This window comes from Phodopus roborovskii, unplaced genomic scaffold, assembly GCF_943737965.1.
Source record: "Phodopus roborovskii unplaced genomic scaffold, PHOROB, whole genome shotgun sequence".
Taxonomy (NCBI): Eukaryota; Metazoa; Chordata; class Mammalia; order Rodentia; family Cricetidae; genus Phodopus; species Phodopus roborovskii.
In genome coordinates this window covers 4,385,521-4,404,217 of record NW_026126448.1, presented here as the reverse complement: position 1 = coordinate 4,404,217, position 18,697 = coordinate 4,385,521, and the positions used below count along the sequence as shown (strand labels likewise).

Here is an 18,697-nt window from a genome sequence, read left to right as displayed (position 1 = left end):
AGCAATGTTGGCATAGTGTCAGGAAAGGGTATTGAGATGGTAACTATGCAAACCAGGCCACAGTATGGGCATACTCTGGGGGAGGGAGGGATGCATGCAAATGTCAGAGGAGCATGGAGGCAGAGGCTTCATGAAGAACAACAGTGACCATGCATTTGGGTTTGGCTCTTGGGATTGTGACTTGGTTTTCTTTTTAGACTTTGGCTCTCTTTGGGGTTTTCTTCTGTAACTTAAACAACATGGGAGAAAAAGACCTCAACCAGCTGGAATGTTGAGCTGCAACCAACAAAATGAAATGTGATGGGAATGAATGCAAAGTCCTGCATTTCATTTAATAAATATATTTCAGAAATCCACATGACTGGGGGTAGGAGTGGAACTGAAGAGCTGTTTTTACTAAAGAAGCCAGAATAAGAGGAAAAAAAAAAAAAAAAAAAAAAGACACTCCACGTTTACAAAGGCTGCTACTGAAGGGCTGGTACTATAGCAGGCCAGTACAATCACCATACTGACAGCTTAAAGGACACAACAATGGGACTGGGACACTTGAAGGTAAATTATCCAATTTCCTATAAGAGTAAATGCATATTGAAGTCAAGACTGTATCCTCTGGGAGTTACTCTGACTTCAAAACTCACATGGTTCCTTAGACAGCATAGGCAACAACAGGGACAAGGATAGTGGTCTAAATTAGGGAGGAGGATTACATGATGTTGGCCCCCAAACACATTCTCAATCTTACCTTATAGAACTGTCTAGTCAGTATGTGTGGTGATATATTATTATTTATTAAAGCTTGCCTGAGGATTCAGCAAGCAAAGTCATCCACACCCATAGAAGCCAGGCATACACCTTTAATCTCAGCAGTTAGAAGCTGGGAGGTGGTGGTACACACCTTTAGTCCTAGGACTCAGGATTAAGAGATAGACAGATGTCTGTGAGTTCAAGGCCACCCAGAGCTATACAAGATTGAATTAGTATAAAAGAGAATTATAGCTCACACCTTTAATCTCAATATTAGGGAAGTATATAAGACAGAAGCAAGGTGTAGTAGAGGCATTGGCTCTCCAGCCACACTGAAGATAGGTATTCATTCTCCAACCATACCTAGGAAAGGTTAGTCTAAGGTTTAGTGAGAGCTCATGGAAACAGGACCAACCTATTCCGCGTGAGGTGGAGGTAAGCCAGATACTTTGCTTTTCTGATTTTCAGCTTAAAGCTTGAACCCCAATATCAGTGTTTGGATCATTTATTTATTCCTGTTACAAGTGTGTGGCAGTTTTATCACTAAGGATGTTGATTTAAAGTCCAAAAGTAAGAGGTGACACTTAAGCAGTTCGGGTACTTCCTAGAGCCCAGCATCCATTCCTAAGTCCTGTCTTGGAAACTATGACCTGAAAAGAACAGCTGTAGTGCTCAGAGCTCTAAAAAACCAGATAATGGAACAGTAAGGGCTGTCCTCACAATATCTGACACAATCCTGTGAGGTAGATATGTCCACTTCCAAAAGAGCAAACTGAAGTGTTCTGGTTAGTTTTTTTTTTTTTTTTTTTTTTTTTTTTTTTTGTCATCTTGACACAAGTTAGGATTACCTGGGAAGAGGGACCTCAACTGAAAAAAAACTTCCATCAGATTGTCCTATAGGAAAATCCACAGGGCCTTTATTGATTAATGATTGATATGGGACTGCCCAGCCCATTGCGGGCTCTGCCATCCCTTGGCCGGTGGTTCTGGATTATATAAAAAGTCAAGGTGAGCAAACCACGGGGAGCAAGCCATGGAGATGGAGCCAGGAGGCAGCATTCCTCCATGGTCTTTGCTTAAGTTCCTGATTCCAGGTTCCTACCCTGAGTTCCTGCCCTGGTTTTCCACCATTATGAACTACAAACTGTAAGCTGAAACAAACTCCCCATGTTGGTTTAGTTCAGTGTTTTATCACAGCAACAGAAACCAAACTGCAATAGGAAGCCAAGATAGGCTGAGAACATGTTCAAGATACTAGAAATGCCAGGAGTCAATATAGACCACAGAACACTCTAAGCCCAGTGAGACATGGTAGCTATGAAACTGAGCTATGGATTGGCTGATGAAATATGGAAGAGCAATGATATCATTCTGAACCCTGCAAAGAGCCATCGTGACTGTTAAGCCAGGGGGTAGAGGCAGGTTAAGCATTGTTATGGTGGAGAGGACATCTAGGGGACACCTACAAGATCATCTTTGAGCTATAGATTCCATGACCTTGTAAAGTTTCCTGGCACATACTGCTCCATCCCTCCAAAATAAAAGTCTCGAGAAGTCTGTTGCTGTGTCTGTTTTTGGATGCCAAGGCACACATTTTATGCCCAGAGTAAACAAATTGGTCCACAAGACAATGAGAAGACAAAGAAATAGGATCTACTAGAAATGCTCATGGGTTTTGAAGAAGTTTTTCTTTTCTATAAAGAAGAAATAAAATTCTGGAATGATTTCAGTCTTGATAATAAACAAGAAAATATAATAAAACACATTTTTTTGGCAAACTAAGTTGGGAGAATAATTTCAAAAGTGGTTACACCCATTATAATCATAAAGAATAATGCAACTGGAATTCCTTTTGGCCGAGGAGAAACCACACTAAGAAAACAAAAGAAAGTGTAAAGAGAATATTAATATAAACATTTCCATCAAGTTTTATTTACAAATGATCTAAAATTCCAAGGATCTATAAATGGGCCAGGAGGCAGGGGCTGAGGAATAAGGTAGGTGAGGGGAGCCAAGAGTATGGAACCTATCCACAGTCTGCACCACAGGTCCCAACAAATGCAGAATTTGCACAAGATTTTCACCGAGGCAAAAGCAGATATGGAAGCTAAGATCTCAGCACAAGAGGGCAGTACAGCAGAGACAGGAGAGGCACAGTCTCAGGTAAAGGAATGGACCAGGTAGGGACCCGGTAGGAAAGGAGATGAATCTCAACATCAGTACCGATGACCATTTATTCACTCTTACTGCACCACTTCAGGAACCGCCACAGGCTTCCTAAGAGTCCAGGAACTAGACACTGTTTCCTCCACATTACAACCTGAGAAGCCAATGTTGGGAGCAAGTACCTGGCTTCAAGCAGTGTAGTAAGCTGTAGAGCTGAAAGGTGAACTTGGATGCATCCACCACCTAACTCAAGTTCCCTGCACCACCGGGCTGTTGGAAACCTGCAGTGAAGGCCCTCATAGGCTGGAATGTTGGCAGGTAAGCCCTCACTGTAGGGACCTGAGCAACTGACCAGATGCTTTACCCAACTGTAGCTTTATGCCCGTCCACTTTGTGGATGTTAGAGTTGATGGTTAAGAATGCCAGGGAGCAACATGGAAACAACCATGTTAAATGTGCTGGTCAGATGCAAATCTGGTCCTATGTGTCAAGTACAGTTTTATCCTTGGACAAAAACCACATCATAATACTTCCAGCAGTGCTGCTTAAAATGTTTTCCCCAAGTTTCCAAAAACAAAACAAAACAAACAAACAAACAAAAAAAACCCAAAACCAACCAATAAAACCTCCATAAATTTGCTTTTATCTCTTTATAATTAAAAAAATAATCACAATGTAGAAACATATCCAAGAAACAAACTGCGGCAGGAGGGAAACAGTCTTCCTCCCAGTCCATGGGGTAGAAATAAAATCAGTCCCGCCTTCCTCTTCTACCCAGTGAAGAGATCTGTAGTCAGAGCTTGTGGGATTGACTCAGGTTCTATCAACTCAGTATTGCCAACCTGCCCAACAAGACACACTGGCCCACCATGAAAATCAAAGGGACCCAAGTGTAAAAGCTAGGGGGAGACCACTGGCACCTGGTCAGAAAGCCACCTTCCTCAACCAAAGAGAATTCTGGGCGTGTGAACAGTGACTCTAAACAAGGAGGAATGTTGCTTGTTGCCTCACTCCCAGACTCATGTTCAGCTACACTTCTCACAGAGCCCAGGGTCATCTACCTAAAGATAGCACTGCCCACAGCAGGCTGGGTTCTCCTGCATCCATCAGTAATCAAGAAAATGACCCTCAAATAGCCAACAGGCTATTCTGTGAGAAGCAATTACTCAGTGAGGCCCTTCTTCCCAAGTATGTTTAGATTTGTGTCAAGCTGGCAAAAACAACAAAACTATGACAAAGGATTAAAGACTCATTTTTTGGTTCATGATTACAGATGGTTTCTATTCATTGTGGCAGGGAAAGGCATGAGGGAGGAGGAGCTTAGGTTATGACAGGAGCATGTGGTAGATGCTATCCACATGGTGGATCAGGAAGTGCAGTGTCCAATAGGAACTTGGGGCTGGGTATAAGCATCAAAGGCTTATACATACTTCAAAGCTCCAATGACCAAGCCTTCCCAGAGCTTCCTCCAACAGCCCTATCAGCTGGAAACGAAGTGTTTCAAACAGTCCATGGGGGACAGTAGATGGGAAGTGTGATTTACACAGCCCTTTCCCAAGTAGTGTCTGGATTCCTCCGCACAAAATTCTGAATTAAGGATCACTATTAGCAGTCAAGCAACATGCATACAGTAGCAAAACAAGGACTTGAACCCAGTTCCCAATCTTCCACAGTCCTGTTTTCCCTAACATGTGTGTCATAAGTCGCACAAAGTACTGTCATATCCAGCAGGCATTTTTACTGTAGCTGTAGCAATCTCCCTCACTGAACTGACACATGCCTGGGAAGCAGCTGTGCATTGGGTTAGTCTTTGAGACACACACATAAAGCCTCTGGCTGTCAGTATTTTCTTCCTGTTTGGGGAGAAAAGGGATGAGGTTAATTGTGACACATGCTTTAGTGTCTCAGGCAGTTTTAGTATTACTTAAGCCCCAGCTGCCTAATGATACAAAAGTGGACAGATCTCTTTTTTTTTTTTTTTTGAGACAGTCTCCTGTAGTCCTAGCTGTCCTCAAACTCATTGTGCAGACTAGTGTTTTGTCCATTTAACACAGGCTGGAGTTATCTGGAAAGAGGAATTCCTCAATGGAGAAAGGGCCTCCATCAGATTGGCCTGTAAGCAAGCCTGTAGGGCATGTTTTGATTGATGATTAATGTAGGAGGGCCCAGTCCACTATGGGTGGATCCAGCCCTAGGCAGGTGGTCCTGGGGACTGTACAAGAAAACAGCATGAGCAAGTCATGGGTGGGTGGGTGAGCCAGTAAACAACATTCTTCTCTGGTATCTGCTTCAGTTCTTGCCTCTAGGTGAGTTCCTGCCCCAACTTCCCTTCGTTATGGGCTGTGTCAGGACATATAAGCTGAAATAAGCCCTTCCTCTTCAAGTCACTTTGGGTTATGGTGTTTGGTCACAGTAATAGAAACCTAACTAAGACACTCACTATGTAGCCAAAGTTGGCCTTGAACTCCTGACTTTCCTGCCTTACCTCCCCAAGTACTAAGATGACATGGTGTGGGCCACCATGCCCAGCTGAATAGCAACCACAGACTTTCCTTAATTCATAAAAATGAGTCAATCCAGGCTAAACCCTTAGGCAAGATGTGTTGAGTACCAGTTACTCTTCCACACTGCCCGACTTCCTCACTCTACTGAAACAAGACACCTTTTTGTTAAGACCATACTGCGACTTTACAGAAGAAAATTCTTGCCTATATACCTCTGGTGAGCACACAGTGGTCCACAAAGGATTATTAAATTTATTATTATATTACAAAGGATTACTGGGTTTACTGAAATGTAGGGTCACAGAGTGCCACCAACCCTACCTATTTAACCCAGTAACCTTGAGCTTTTGTTTACGGATCACCAAATTAAAGGTTAAAGAATTAGAAACACGACAGATCAAAGTTTTCCACCAATGTCTAAAATGAAGGTAACAATAATTGCTGACATTTATTGAGCATTTTATGTATTTCATCTCTAATCCTTATAGCAACTGTGCGAGGCAGGTTTTCCTTTATGGAGCAGAAAGTGGAGGCACAAGGAGGTTATGTTAATGCCAAAGCAAGCAGGAGAGCCACACTTAGAACCTAGAGGCATTTGTCCAAAGCCCCTGCCCTTTCCAAAATGCCACACTAACTTTATTGGTATTGCATAAAGAAAAGTGCAAGTCCACAGGAAGATGGAAAGTGGTTTGCCAAACACATGTGCCAAACCCATAAAGATATAGCAACCGAATAAAGAAGCAGATAAGTAATTACAAAACCTGAAAGATCACTTGAGATAAAAGAGAAAGAACAAATCGAAGCCACCGACACAGCCCATTTTCTGGCAACCCTGTACCACAGCTAATGTTATTAGGCTCCCAGTACCCATTCTTTACAAAAATAGGCCTGAGTAATCAGGGAAACTTATTCTTCCAGATGCTAAACACAGATCATCTTGGAATGCTGAGTCGTCCACGATTCATCCTTCGAAGTCAGAGAAGGTGAGATGCTTTGAAGATCAACCCTTAAAGCCATCACAGGACCTGTGGCCCTATAGGATCTCTCTCTTTAGAGGGTCTTGCAGGCGACATGCAACACACATTTAATATAGTTAAAAAAAATGAGAACAACTGTCTACATCAAGAATTAATGGAGTTTTATTATAGAACAAAATAGAGGAGCAGAGATAGAGTCCTCCCATGGTAAAAATAACAGTTCATATTGTGGTCCCAACAGGCTACTCTGATGCTGTACAGCCCGTTGAAAAGTGCTTTTCCCATCCCTCAACAACACTGGTGGGGGCAAGAGGCTCTGCTGAGTCTCAGCAAATCCATCTGCCTTCTTTGAAGTATGAAGTTCAAGTTCAGAATGAGACACTGACCTCAGTGTCCTGGAAGGCCCTCTGCCCAGACATGGACGTGCCTGGCGGGGGTCTATTTGGATGGCACCATCGCTCGCAATGCACACGCCACACAAGGAAGATGCAAAGGCTTTATGAAAAAATCCAAAGTTTATTGCAAATTGAATTTTGCTTCCCTTCGTTCTTCATTTTTACAAGATTTGTTGATATCCATAATTTTCTCACAGATGTACTTGTTGACTTTGGAGAGTCTCTGTGCAATTTCAGTTTCGTCCACTGTTTCTTGTGCTATTCTGTCATACAAACACTCTAAACAGGGAAGAGACAGGAAGGTCAAGGATTAATGATGAATTCAAGAACAAGTCTTTTAAGGAGAAGAAAGAGGACATGCCTCTGACACACTTTCAAGTACTGGTTCACATTATCTTACATGGTTATATATCTAAAGTCCTGCCATAAAGTATAGATAAACACTATAAGTACATACCTAAAAAATAATGGCACACCCCATTAATCCCAGCACTTAGGAGGCAGAGGTAGGTAGATCTATCTCTGTGAGTTGGAGGACAGGCATGGTCTACATATTGACTTTATACATAGTGAGACCCTGCCTAAAACTATCAATGATGATAAGGCCACTACCAGATTAATACATCTCTCTAAAACCCTGGATGCTGAATTTCTCCCCTTCCTCATCTTCATCAAAGGTAATCTCTCATAATTTTTTTAAACTTTTTTATCTCTTAATGTTATCATGTGGGTATTTGTTTCTAAACATTTTTTTTTTTTTTCTTGTCTTTAGCCCGTCACTCTATTGGTCTGACTTGCTGATTTCACTCAATGGAACACATAATATTAGAGTCCAGCTGCAGGTCACTTCACTGATGAGACATGTTCTACTGTATGACTTTATTTTACATGTAACTACATTTGGTTATCCATGGATACTTGGTTTTGCAATTGCAAACAACCTTGCCCATGTCTGAGGGTATTTATCCAAGAAACTTTCTAATTACTAGCCTAGGCATGGCAATGGTAGGGAGTACATCTACTCAGGTGATGCTCGGCAAATTGTTTTCCAAAATGTGCTGAGTACCATCCCCAAGTGATAATGCATGCAAGCAAGTAGGCTGCCCCATAACTTCAATAGCACTTGACACTGTCACAGCATTAAGATTTGTGTGTGAAAGAGTCACTCATACTGATGACTACTACTGAGGCTTAGGACAGCTACTCTCTCAGGGATCCTACTCTTTGCTATGGTGAACAGAGCCAGCCTGGACAAGGCCTGACTAGAGCTTGATTTTCCACTAGTCTCCATGCCTGGAGATTTGATAGAAATTATTGCCCTAGAATTACCATATCATTAACTCTAAACTACCATTTAGAAGGATTCCAAGAAGTATGTGGCATAAACATTTGTAATCCCCTTTCGAGCAATAAAGAATCCTATGCCCATATGGGATGGTCCCAATTATTTTATATTTATGCAACTGTTATGCAATTTCCCAGAGCATACAGCAGTGTGTGACAAAGGATCAAGCCTGCATACATATATACTGAATGAATGAGTACAGTTCCAGTGAAGACCGAAAAGATATACAAATTCTGGATATAACATATAGGGAGCTAAGTTAGTTGGGAAAGTTCTTGACTTGAAAGCAGGAAGACATGAGTTCCATCCCTAAAACTCATACAACAATATCCAGACATGTTGGTGCATGCTCATAATCCCAACACTTGGGAGGTGGAAACAAGTGGGTTCCTGGGGCTCATTGGCTGGTAAGCCCAGAATAATTGGTGAGTTCTAGGCCAGTGAAGAGGTCCTGTCTCAAAAGATAGTGTGGATGGCACCAGAGAAACAGACTGACCTCTAGCCTCTATGTGTACATATGTACACACACTCCAGACCTGGGTATGGGTAGGGTGTATAATCATAAATAAAACTATAACTTCTCTGATATTGAGTTTCCTCACTTAGAAAACAGAGTGATGATCCAACCATAAGGAATCATGATGGGTAACCAGAGTCTTGCCTTTCTGGAGTCACCACACAGAGGTGATTCAAGGCAGTAACTTGTTTGACTGACTTGTGCTAAGCCTTCCATTCACATGGGAGAAGCTTGGGGATTAGAGTGACAGGGCAGTTCATGCCAGATTCCACAGCTTCCCGCCTCCCCACATCCTGCCTTTCCCAGTACAGGTAGGGACACCTCCTCTTGCCATCCATGCTGCAAGTGTGTGTGTCACACATGTGCTTTCTCCGCACCGTCTCTCCTCTCCACTGAGAAGAATTTTACCTAAAGATGCCTTAACTGGACTCCACTGCCTCCTGACCACCCATGACTGCCCAGTTCATCTATTCTCACTAATCTGTAAGAACTGTGATAAGATGGACAGCCGGGTCTCTCTGCTCTGTCTACCTACAATCCCTTCCTTTTACAAACCACCCCTCAAAGTAAGAGTCCTTATCATCTCCTTTCAGAAGATCCTGTTCCTGTTTTCATCTTCCTAAGTCCTGTCCATGCTCTTCTGCTTGGAATCATCCAGCCGAGTGAGGAGACTGAAGTCTACCTAGCGCTCTCCTCCCGTGCCCCTGGAGTTTCCTATGGATGTACAGATTGTGATCTGATTAAATCCAACCATCCCCCACTTCCCCAAATCAAGACCTTGTTAACAGTCGAGCAACCTTGCTTTGACCTACTCTGCACTAGGGAGAAGTCTGTCAAGAGATGTTTAGGCTCAAACATAGGTCTCATCCCAGATGTCCGAGACGAACCTGGGATAAGTATTGCTATCTTGTGGTGTGCCAAAGTAGAAAATCCAGGGAATTTTGTCTCTTCATCTATCTTCAAGACAGTAAAGGCAGGAGAGAGAAGCAAAAGACAGGATGGTAGGCATGACTGTCCCCAGAGAAAAACTGGAAAGAGAAGGGCACACATTGAAGAATGTGTTTCAGGGAGGCCCCTACAGAATTCCAATCATTTTCATTTCCTGGGGTAGAAGCTCTGAATGGCCCCTCAGGTTGATTAAAAGGCTTTTGTTAGACTCTAGTTATTAATCACCTGCAGATGCTGGGAATGTGTCCCTCTGCGAGGGAGCATTTGAGATTATTGCTTAATTAACAAGGTTTATAACAGTGCTAATGTGTTCTATTAAAAAAAGTTATAAAAATTAACCAGAACGCAATGCTTCAGCTCATTTAGAAAGCTCAGACACTCTGCAAAAGGTCATTTGACCTTAATAAGGTTTAACTGTCATTTCAGAGCTTGTCATCAGAGCAAGACCCAGCTCTGTCCTCTAGCTTTCATCTTCCTATAGCAGGGTCAGTGTTTCCCCATCGTTCTGCTATCTGGTAGGGAATGATTTTAACATCAGAGAGATGAGAAAATCCTCCCAATGCCGTGAGTGTGAAGGCTTCTGCCACTTTTATATGACCAACATGACAAAGTATGCTCACATCACACACAAAATAAATACAAACAGTTCCAATTCTGCCGGACAGCTTGCCCAGGAGGAACCAGGTAAATACAAGCTGGAATCATTCCCATAACTAGAAATAATTAGGCTAAAAATGGTGACTTGTGGTAGGATGGCACATGACCTCAAACCTGCCTGGCTGCAGTGAAAAAATGAAACATCAACCCCATATTTCAATACAGCAAGAGACTCTTGCTGATACCTGCAGCCTGAAACCCCAGTCTGGCTTGGCTCACTCTGCCATAGCCCAGGGTCCTAGGAAGCTGCCAAGAAAAAAGAACTGAGCCAGAAACTGGGTGCTGTGGGACACATAGTGGAAGAACCCAGCCACACTTGACGTCATGGAGAATCTCCCGAAGGGATAAGATCCCAGGCAAATCTGCGGCAGTAGCTGGCACAACAGGACAGGTGGAGGGGCTGTGACTGTTCCAGGCATGAGGAATAACACTTGCAAATCCCCTTGGGGCAAGAGAGAATGAGGCTTTTCAGTTAATTTTGCTAGTAACTAAAAGCTACAGTCAGAGTTATAGCCAGTGGCCAGGCTGTGAACATGCCCGTATGTCATGTTAAGTTTACCATCTAATTGTGGGGACTCTGAACTGGCTGGAGTGGGTGGCAGTAAGAGATTGTATCTGTTTTCTAAGCTCTCACCCTGATTACACAGTGAGGAGAAGGGTCTAGAGGCTTTGGGAAGAAGTACACAGCCTGAATTATGAGAGCAGTGGGTCTGGACAGAGAGGGTTTGAGAGGTGTTCAGAAACAGGAAAGGTGGAGGGGCAGGGACGTGGGACACATCTGTCTGGTTACTTACGCTATTTATTAAGAGGGAACACAGAGGGCCGAAAGCTGCATGGGGAAGGTCAATACTCTTAAATGCTTACTGTATGTAAGCCCAGAACAAGATGCTCATAAAGCTGAACTTCTAAAGGAGAAGAGGTGGAAAGGTAATTATCACATAAGCAAGAAATGCTGTGCAAAACCTTTAACAGGGCAGTGCAACAGACAGCAGTGGAGGCAGGAGGATGCCTAGGAGCTTGTGATCATCCTGGTCTACATAGTAAGACCCTGTCTCAAAAAACAAAAATGGAAATAAAGCACATAGGTTTTCAACCAAGGAAACAAACTCGAGGGGGAATGATTAGTAAACGGCTAAGGAGTTACACTGTCTGAAGAGAAACAAGAGTAAGAGAGAATGTGAAAAGTCATACTAGTGTGGGTCAGGGTCAGCTCCAACGTCTCAGGGCTTCACGTTCAACCCTAGTTCAGTGCTGGAGCTGCACCTGGCGATGAACACAGCGGAGGAGTCAGCTACAGTTGCTTGCACAGGAGGCAGACTCTGCAGTTAATCTCATACCCAGACAGGACAGTTACCTGAGGGTACCTGGGATCTGCTAAGTCACATGCTGACAAGTGACACAACTGGAGGTTGGCACTGGCCAAGCAGAGCAGCCTTCTGGAGAAGGCCTTTCTCAGGGCGACCTCCTGAATAAAGCTGCACCATCTCAGACGCCAGCCAACTAAAGGTTACCTCTCACTATCTGAAAATAAGTGGCTGCCTTCTTCAATTAATCGTGGGCTAGCCAGGAGGGGGAGACACCTGTGTTACACAGGAAAGGCTGCAGATCAGAGTGAGAATGTGTGGGTTTGAATCCTTATAGCCGTGGCCTTAGGTTAGCTGCATAATCTCTCAGTGTCTTGACACACTGACCTCTAGAACATGCAATATAACTGCACATTTCCCAACCTTAGTCTGTGACAATGCTGGCTCTCCTTGATCTCCCCAGGGGTCGCCCCACCAATTGGTGGCCTCTGCAAACCCAGCTCCCTACTACTCCTTTCACTTCCTTGTCAGACTGGCTCTTACCCACCACCCGACCTCACTCTCAGCTGGAAAGCCACTTCTCCTCTTGAGCCACTTCACCTGAGTGTGCTGGTCTCGGTGCTGTAGTTTATGTCACTCTGGCTGACCCACCATTCCTCTAACCGTCACAGGCTGCCCTTTCCAGTGTAACTCTCAGCTGGAATGCCACGAGCTGATGCAGCCCTTTGTCTCATCGCATCTTGTGCGACAGATATTCAGAGGACCCAAAGTTGCCTGACCGTATCATAGATACATTTGTCATTTGGACACAGAATGTGCTCAACTATAGGCCTGCTCAAAGAACACATTCACCCGGGTCTTACTTTCTTCACCAAAACGTAGCAGATCTGGCTATTTAGAGAACAGTGACTAGGGACAGACTCCAAAGCCACCCTTGTCCTCTTGGATTTCCTCCTATTACAACCTGGGAAAAAGTACCTACTGCCTCTGTGGCCCAGTTTCTTTAACGGTGAAAAGGATAGTAATAGCGGCCAACAGTAGGGGTGTTGAGAGGATAATGAGTTAATATATTTAAAACTGTTTAATAAAAATAATTAGCAGTTACTATATTCACTCTTTTCCTTATACTATACTCGTTACTTTGTACTGACCAGTACAGTACTGTTCACACACACACACACACACACATATATGTATATGTATATGTATATATATATATATATATATATATATATATATTTGTTTTTTTTTTCCTCATGAGACTGAGCTCATTGTAGATGCTCTTTGTGTCTTGTCCTTTGTGTTCTCAGAACCCAGGAGAAGGTCCAGAAAAGTGTAAGAACTTAAGAGAATGGAAGGAGAAAGAAGAGAGTGAGAAGGTAAGAAAATGGAGGAAGGAAAGAGAGATGGGGGAAAGAAGGATGGAAAGGAAGGAGGGAGAGAGGGAAGATGGATAAGGAGTATGGCATAATACTGTATCTTTGGGTGACAAATGACTGCCTGATTCTCTGCCCACCTTTCCCAACACCAGGAAGGAAGCTGTATCAACTGCTGCTCATCTCACTGTTCTAGACATGGCTAAAGTTCGAAGTTTCCCCAGCCTCGACCTTCGCTGCTCTCTAGACACGCCCCTTTCCTATCTGCACCCCTCTGTTCAGGACACTTCTGCCTGCTGAGGCACCTCTGCTCTCTCACCCCATCCCCTGCTGATGAGCACTGACGGTCCTGTTCAGCAACCTTCTCTCCCTGGGATTCTCCCCAGCTTTTCCAACAAGGCATCCTCTCCTCCTGACAATTCCCACTGCAACCACTGTCCCTTTTGCATGATATGCTAGACCCTTGAGCTGTATTTGTGTCCATATTCACTCGTCTTGCCCAGTGCGAGATCTCTGGTTGGCAGCTATGGTGGCTGCCTCTATGCTCCTGTGTCCCACTGGGGGCCTGGCATACAGGGGCTTCAGTAAGCATTCAGTGAATTGAAACAATTCATTTCTGACAGGTAAAGGACAAGATGTCCAGCATGTGCCTCCACTGGGTATGCTACCTCTGACGATGCTTAGCTTGTGAGGAGAGAGGGGTGGCTTCGGGATTGCATCCTTCTTTTTTTTTGTGGCGACTCCTGTGACACTTCTGTTTTTCAGAACATCTGTTCCCCAGATCATGACTGCCAAGTTCTTCGTGTACTTAGAATCTCCTTGGGTTACTTGAAGCTGATGCCATTTCTCTTCATCAACCCAAATCCCACTTCCCAGATGAACCTGAAAGAGATAACACCACACCTGTTTAGTCCCACAGGAAGGCAGATGGAGGCTGCTTTTGTCCTTTAAAAACACTACTTCTTCACTATAAGGGACCATGCCACAGACGCAATAACACCATCACTTACAGAACTCTTGCAATGCAGCAGGCCTTATTCTAAAGTTCTGACTTCACTTTCTTAAACAGAAGGTGCTATGATACACTTGTCACTTCCGATGGGAAGATCAAGTTCAGTTATGTGAAGTGCCTTTAGAAGTCACTCAACTGGTGACAGGCAGATCTGGGATTCTGAACCGTATCCCTGTTACCACATGGGTGCTCTGAGCCTGACCCATCTCAGGACATTATGTGCTCATGTGTGTTAATACTCCAGAAAGATTAGACCCTCTTCCACCTGCATATTCTGAGCCCCACTTCCTGCTAACATGGTGAAGGCTTCCCGAAGGACTCACACAGCTACAGCATTCACTGGTGCCCAGGCCTCCTCTCCAAGATTCTGAATTATTTGGTCTGGGTGTGGCTTACACACCAGGATGGTTTAGCTCCCTAGATAGTTCCAATTTAGAGCTAAGTTATAAATCCCTGCCAGCTGGCAGGGGCAGAGCAGCTGCCTGGCTCTGCAGCCAGTAGGAGTGGAGCTGCGTGAGTCCTTCTCCAGCTCAAAACTGCAGCTTCCCTGTCTAGGAAGTGGGAGACTTGGATTTCATCTCAAAGTTCATCTCTCTGGCTCAGAACACCTAGGGTGTAAAGAAATTAAATGCAACCACAACGTATCCAGTTTGATTTTGGTAGCACACACACCAGAACACAATCTTGTGCTTCCTCGAAGAAAAACAGCCAGAGTGATAGTGAAAGCCAAGAAATCACTGTACCCTCTCTGCTTCCAGCAATAAGCTAAAAAATTTGTCCTCAGTTGTGGCCCTTAACAACTTACAAACCAATACTAATGTTCATCATTAAAAAAAAATTTTTTTTTGGCCTTGACATAGCCATTTAGGTCTCTTTTGAGCATGCGGAGGACAGAACAGCCTCTGTGGGATGGAGGCAAGGGGCCTGCCAGTAGCTGACCTTGCCAAGGGGTGTGAAAAGGCTCTGCCAAAGGCCTTTGTTTTCATAAAGACCTGTAGGTCATCACCAAGGAATGGTCAGGAGAGGTCCTTACCTGAGATGGCACGCACACACGCACGCACACACACACACACACACACACACACACACACACACACACACACACACACACGGCAGAATGTATGAACAATTGCTCAAAAAACGATTAAAGATTCTGCTACTTAAACTTGGCTTGGGAAGAAAGGTGGACACAAAGATGGGCAGCCAGGCTAGCCAGTAATAATTCTTTCATCAATTACAGAGGTTTTCTAACTATCAAAACAAACAACCAGGCAACTCACTCTCTTTGCTAAGTAAATGTTCTACAGGCCACATCTAGCTTCACCCCCTTTTGCTCAAAAGATCATTCAGCCCATTGTACGAGCACAGACAACCAGGCCCACCTGGTCTCTCTGTGTCAGGCACTTCAGTACTGCAAATCAGCTTGTTCTGCTCAGACAGATAGCAGCCCTGGGGTGAGATGTGCTGCCTGGGGCTGGCTTAGCAACCAGAACCCAAGGTCAAATTTGGCCTTCTTTCCTGTTCACATTTGAACTGTAGGTGGGCAGTCTGTGCCAGGTGAGCAGGCACACTGAGTGCAAGGTCCCTAATGTCATTCTGAAGCCACCCTCACAAGCTTCTGGAGATGGGAGGGAGTAAGGGACTTTGTTCTAGACTAGATTCTGAAAAAGAAATGCCCAGACATATGTAGCAACTCTCCCACATCAGCCTTTGAGTCCTGGGATCATAAGCCTACACTACAACACCTGGCTTAATGTATTACTCTGGGATAGAGATGAAGTCATGTAAAGCAATGTTCTAGAAGAAAAAGGAGCCATATTATTGAGTGCCTATAATGAACTCAACTTCCTTAATCTTCATAAAGTCCTTAGGAGTTAGCAGCAGGCAGAAATTACTGTTCCCAGTTTTACACATGTGAACACAAATTCGGGGGGGGGGGGGTAGGTGACTAAATTACTTTCCTCAAGAAATACAAGAACCAATTTACAAATCTAGATTCAGCCCCAAATCTGTGTAGCTCAGTTCATACCCTCCTGGCCTGCCCTGACATAGCCTGAGTGCCAAGGTGGGGCTAACGTGGTTGGAAAGTGCACACCTAACGCAGCAAGCACTGCCTATTATAGGTTTCCTTTTGAATCTTCTGCACCTGCAGGCCACACCCTGTGCCAGCTCCCAGTACAGTATACCACAGGAAGATGGAATCTGGAAAAAAGCCTGGCTGACTGGCTTTCCTGCCAGTGGCTACTCCATCCAACTCACCCTGTAATCACTGATAGCCACTTCCCTCAAACACTGTTTTCTTGCTTCGACTAGACAGTCTCGGCAGTATTCGGTTCTGTGTTTGTATGTCAACCCTTTGGCACTGGAAATGGCTCCTTATTTCTCATCACTTAAGATCTGAGCCCTCAGCCTGGCTCCATTCTATCACCATCCCTGTAAGACCACCTGTCTATAATGTCTGTGAACACATCCACCTCCTCCTTCTTCCAGTGCTGCAACAGGACGGGGTAGGCTCTGAGCTGCCAGCCCTGGGTGTGGACCATGTTCCTTCTGCCTCTCAGCTGATTAACATGGGCCGGGGCTGGTCACCACCTTTCTCTGAACACCCTTTCTCAACCACACAGACCATCCTTTATCTAGCTCACAGAGGGTAATCAAGCACTAAGTGAGATGAACTATGTGTAAGAACACAGAGCTAGTAGCTGCTACATCCCTGCCCCTTCTTTACGCAATGGCATCTCTGCTCTCCCATTCATTCCTCTGGTCCAGAAAGGAAGGGATGCCCTTACAATGACAAATTCCTATCATTTTAAGTTACTCAGGTTTCCATACCCAGTCCACAATCCAGGAAACGTTATTTAACTGCCACAGGATTAGGCTACACAATTTGTGAAGTACTAGCTCATCTGCAGTCATTACTACCCAACTCAGTCCTACCTGTCACGGCAGGCATATTCCCCGTGTGGAGAGGTCAAGGCTTCCCCATGTCTGCCTCCTGCAGAGTGATCAAGACCAAGCTAAACTCAAAGCAATTACTAAACATATGAGCATATTAAATATATGTTCATGGCTTTGGCTTTATTTTTGATGAGCAGCTCTTCCTTCGAGAACAACATATTTTCTGGCTTCCACCTGAGAACAATGTCAGTGCCACAGCATAGAAAGAAATGGTCCCTTGGCCTCTGGAAGAAGCATCACAGGTCCATGCTGAGCAACTGAGACAGGGTTGCTGAGGTTCAGCACACTCATGGCTACCTAGAGCTATGTGCAGTTCCCAGGGGCACAGCAAGACAGACTGCAAAGAGCACTGGTCTAGGAACTAGGTGATCTGGCTTTCAGTTCCCACTTGGCCCTAACCCATCACACAGCTGAGATCAGGCCCTGCTCTGGGTGCATTTTCAAGATCTGTTACTTAATGTAAGTATAAGTCATACTGTTTAATGGCATTTGCAGTTTTATAACTCAATGAGGTGGGATTTTTTTGTTTATTACTACTATTCTTTTTTAAATAAAAACATCTTAGATGAGCTTATCAGAATGGGCTTATCAGAATGGGCTTATCAGAATCAGAAAGTGATGTGTGTGGCAAGGCCCATTCAGGTAAACTAGTAACATTTGATCAAAACATTAGCTTTCCAAGTCAGGGAAGGTTATAAAAAATGTGGCAGCTGGTAGGATGGGCCTTCAAGAATTATTTTGTGATGTATGTTATAGGACAAAACTTATTTTTAGTAACAAATGGATCAGAATCCAGTGAACCAGGCCTTGCAGAGCCAGGAACAAGGCAACCATTTGGGTTGTGACATCTACTGCTGTAAGGAGCTGCCATCCATTCCCAGTGTCTACTTCCTTTCTTCCCTGTTCCTAGAGTCCTCTCTGCCTGACTACAAATCTACAAATTAGCCTCAAAGAAAAGTTGGGTGAGGTATATATTAGTGGCTGGTAAACAGGAAAAGAGGCATTTTCAATAGGCGCTTAGTGTGTGTGTGTGTTAAATATTAAATGAGGTTTCTGAGACCTGTTTTCTTGGGAAAGAATGTTACTTTTGTAGCAGGGCTCAGAAGCTGCATGGCAGCCTTCAAAGCAAGAGAGAAAATGATTTTTCTTGGAAGTTCCTTCAGAAAAATTCTTCAATCACTCCACAATGTGGATCACGATTAAAGGGAAATCAAGAGACCCACAATGGTTCTCGAATTCTATCTTCAATTTGGGTAGTTTACCAAACTTACACACCCACTTTCAGTCTAAAACAGCTTATGCGAAACATCAGTATGATGTGCTTTTCACAGATAAGGACAAGGACCTGCCTGATGTCCCACAGGGAGGATAGAAGCAGAGCTATGCTGTGAGTTGAGACCCAGGCTTCCAGCTTTGCTCCTGGAAAGCTTACTGCGAAAGTCTGCTGAGTGAAGACAAGGCCTATGCCCTGATCCATCAAGTCCTGTTCTTGCAGAGGAGCAAGCACTCAGTGAGAGACGCAGGGCATGGCAGCATACCCAAGAGAGCCCTGAAGACAAACACCTTTCCTTTACTCTGCATGATAACATTTTCTTTGGTTCACACAGTTGTGGGGACATATCTAGACAAACCAACTCAAACAGTCTATTCTTTTCACTAGGGAATGGTACCAGATAAACAGAGACCACTCAAAGCATGAGACAAGATCCACGAGCTGACACAGATGACTCCTGGGGGCCAAGGAGAGGTGTGTCTGAAATATGTGTGGTAGTAGTGGCTGAGAGTATATGTAAC

At 44.2% G+C, this 18,697-nt stretch overlaps 2 protein-coding genes across 2 annotated transcripts in view; both read right to left on the bottom strand.

Annotated features, from left to right (window-relative positions):
* The window catches only part of Agbl4 (AGBL carboxypeptidase 4), a 1,068,750-nt gene that overhangs the window by 174,894 nt on the left and 875,159 nt on the right, over nucleotides 1-18,697 (bottom strand). The window lies entirely within an intron of this gene.
* The window catches only part of Bend5 (BEN domain containing 5), a 44,325-nt gene continuing 32,515 nt past the window's right edge, over nucleotides 6,888-18,697 (bottom strand). Inside the window, exons 5-6 of the mRNA XM_051188467.1 lie at nucleotides 13,602-13,815; nucleotides 6,888-7,065 (exon numbers count right to left, since the gene is read on the bottom strand). Coding sequence (XP_051044424.1) covers nucleotides 6,908-7,065; nucleotides 13,602-13,815 — 372 coding nt within the window. The 3' untranslated portion in view covers nucleotides 6,888-6,907. The remainder of the gene's footprint in view (nucleotides 7,066-13,601; nucleotides 13,816-18,697) is intronic.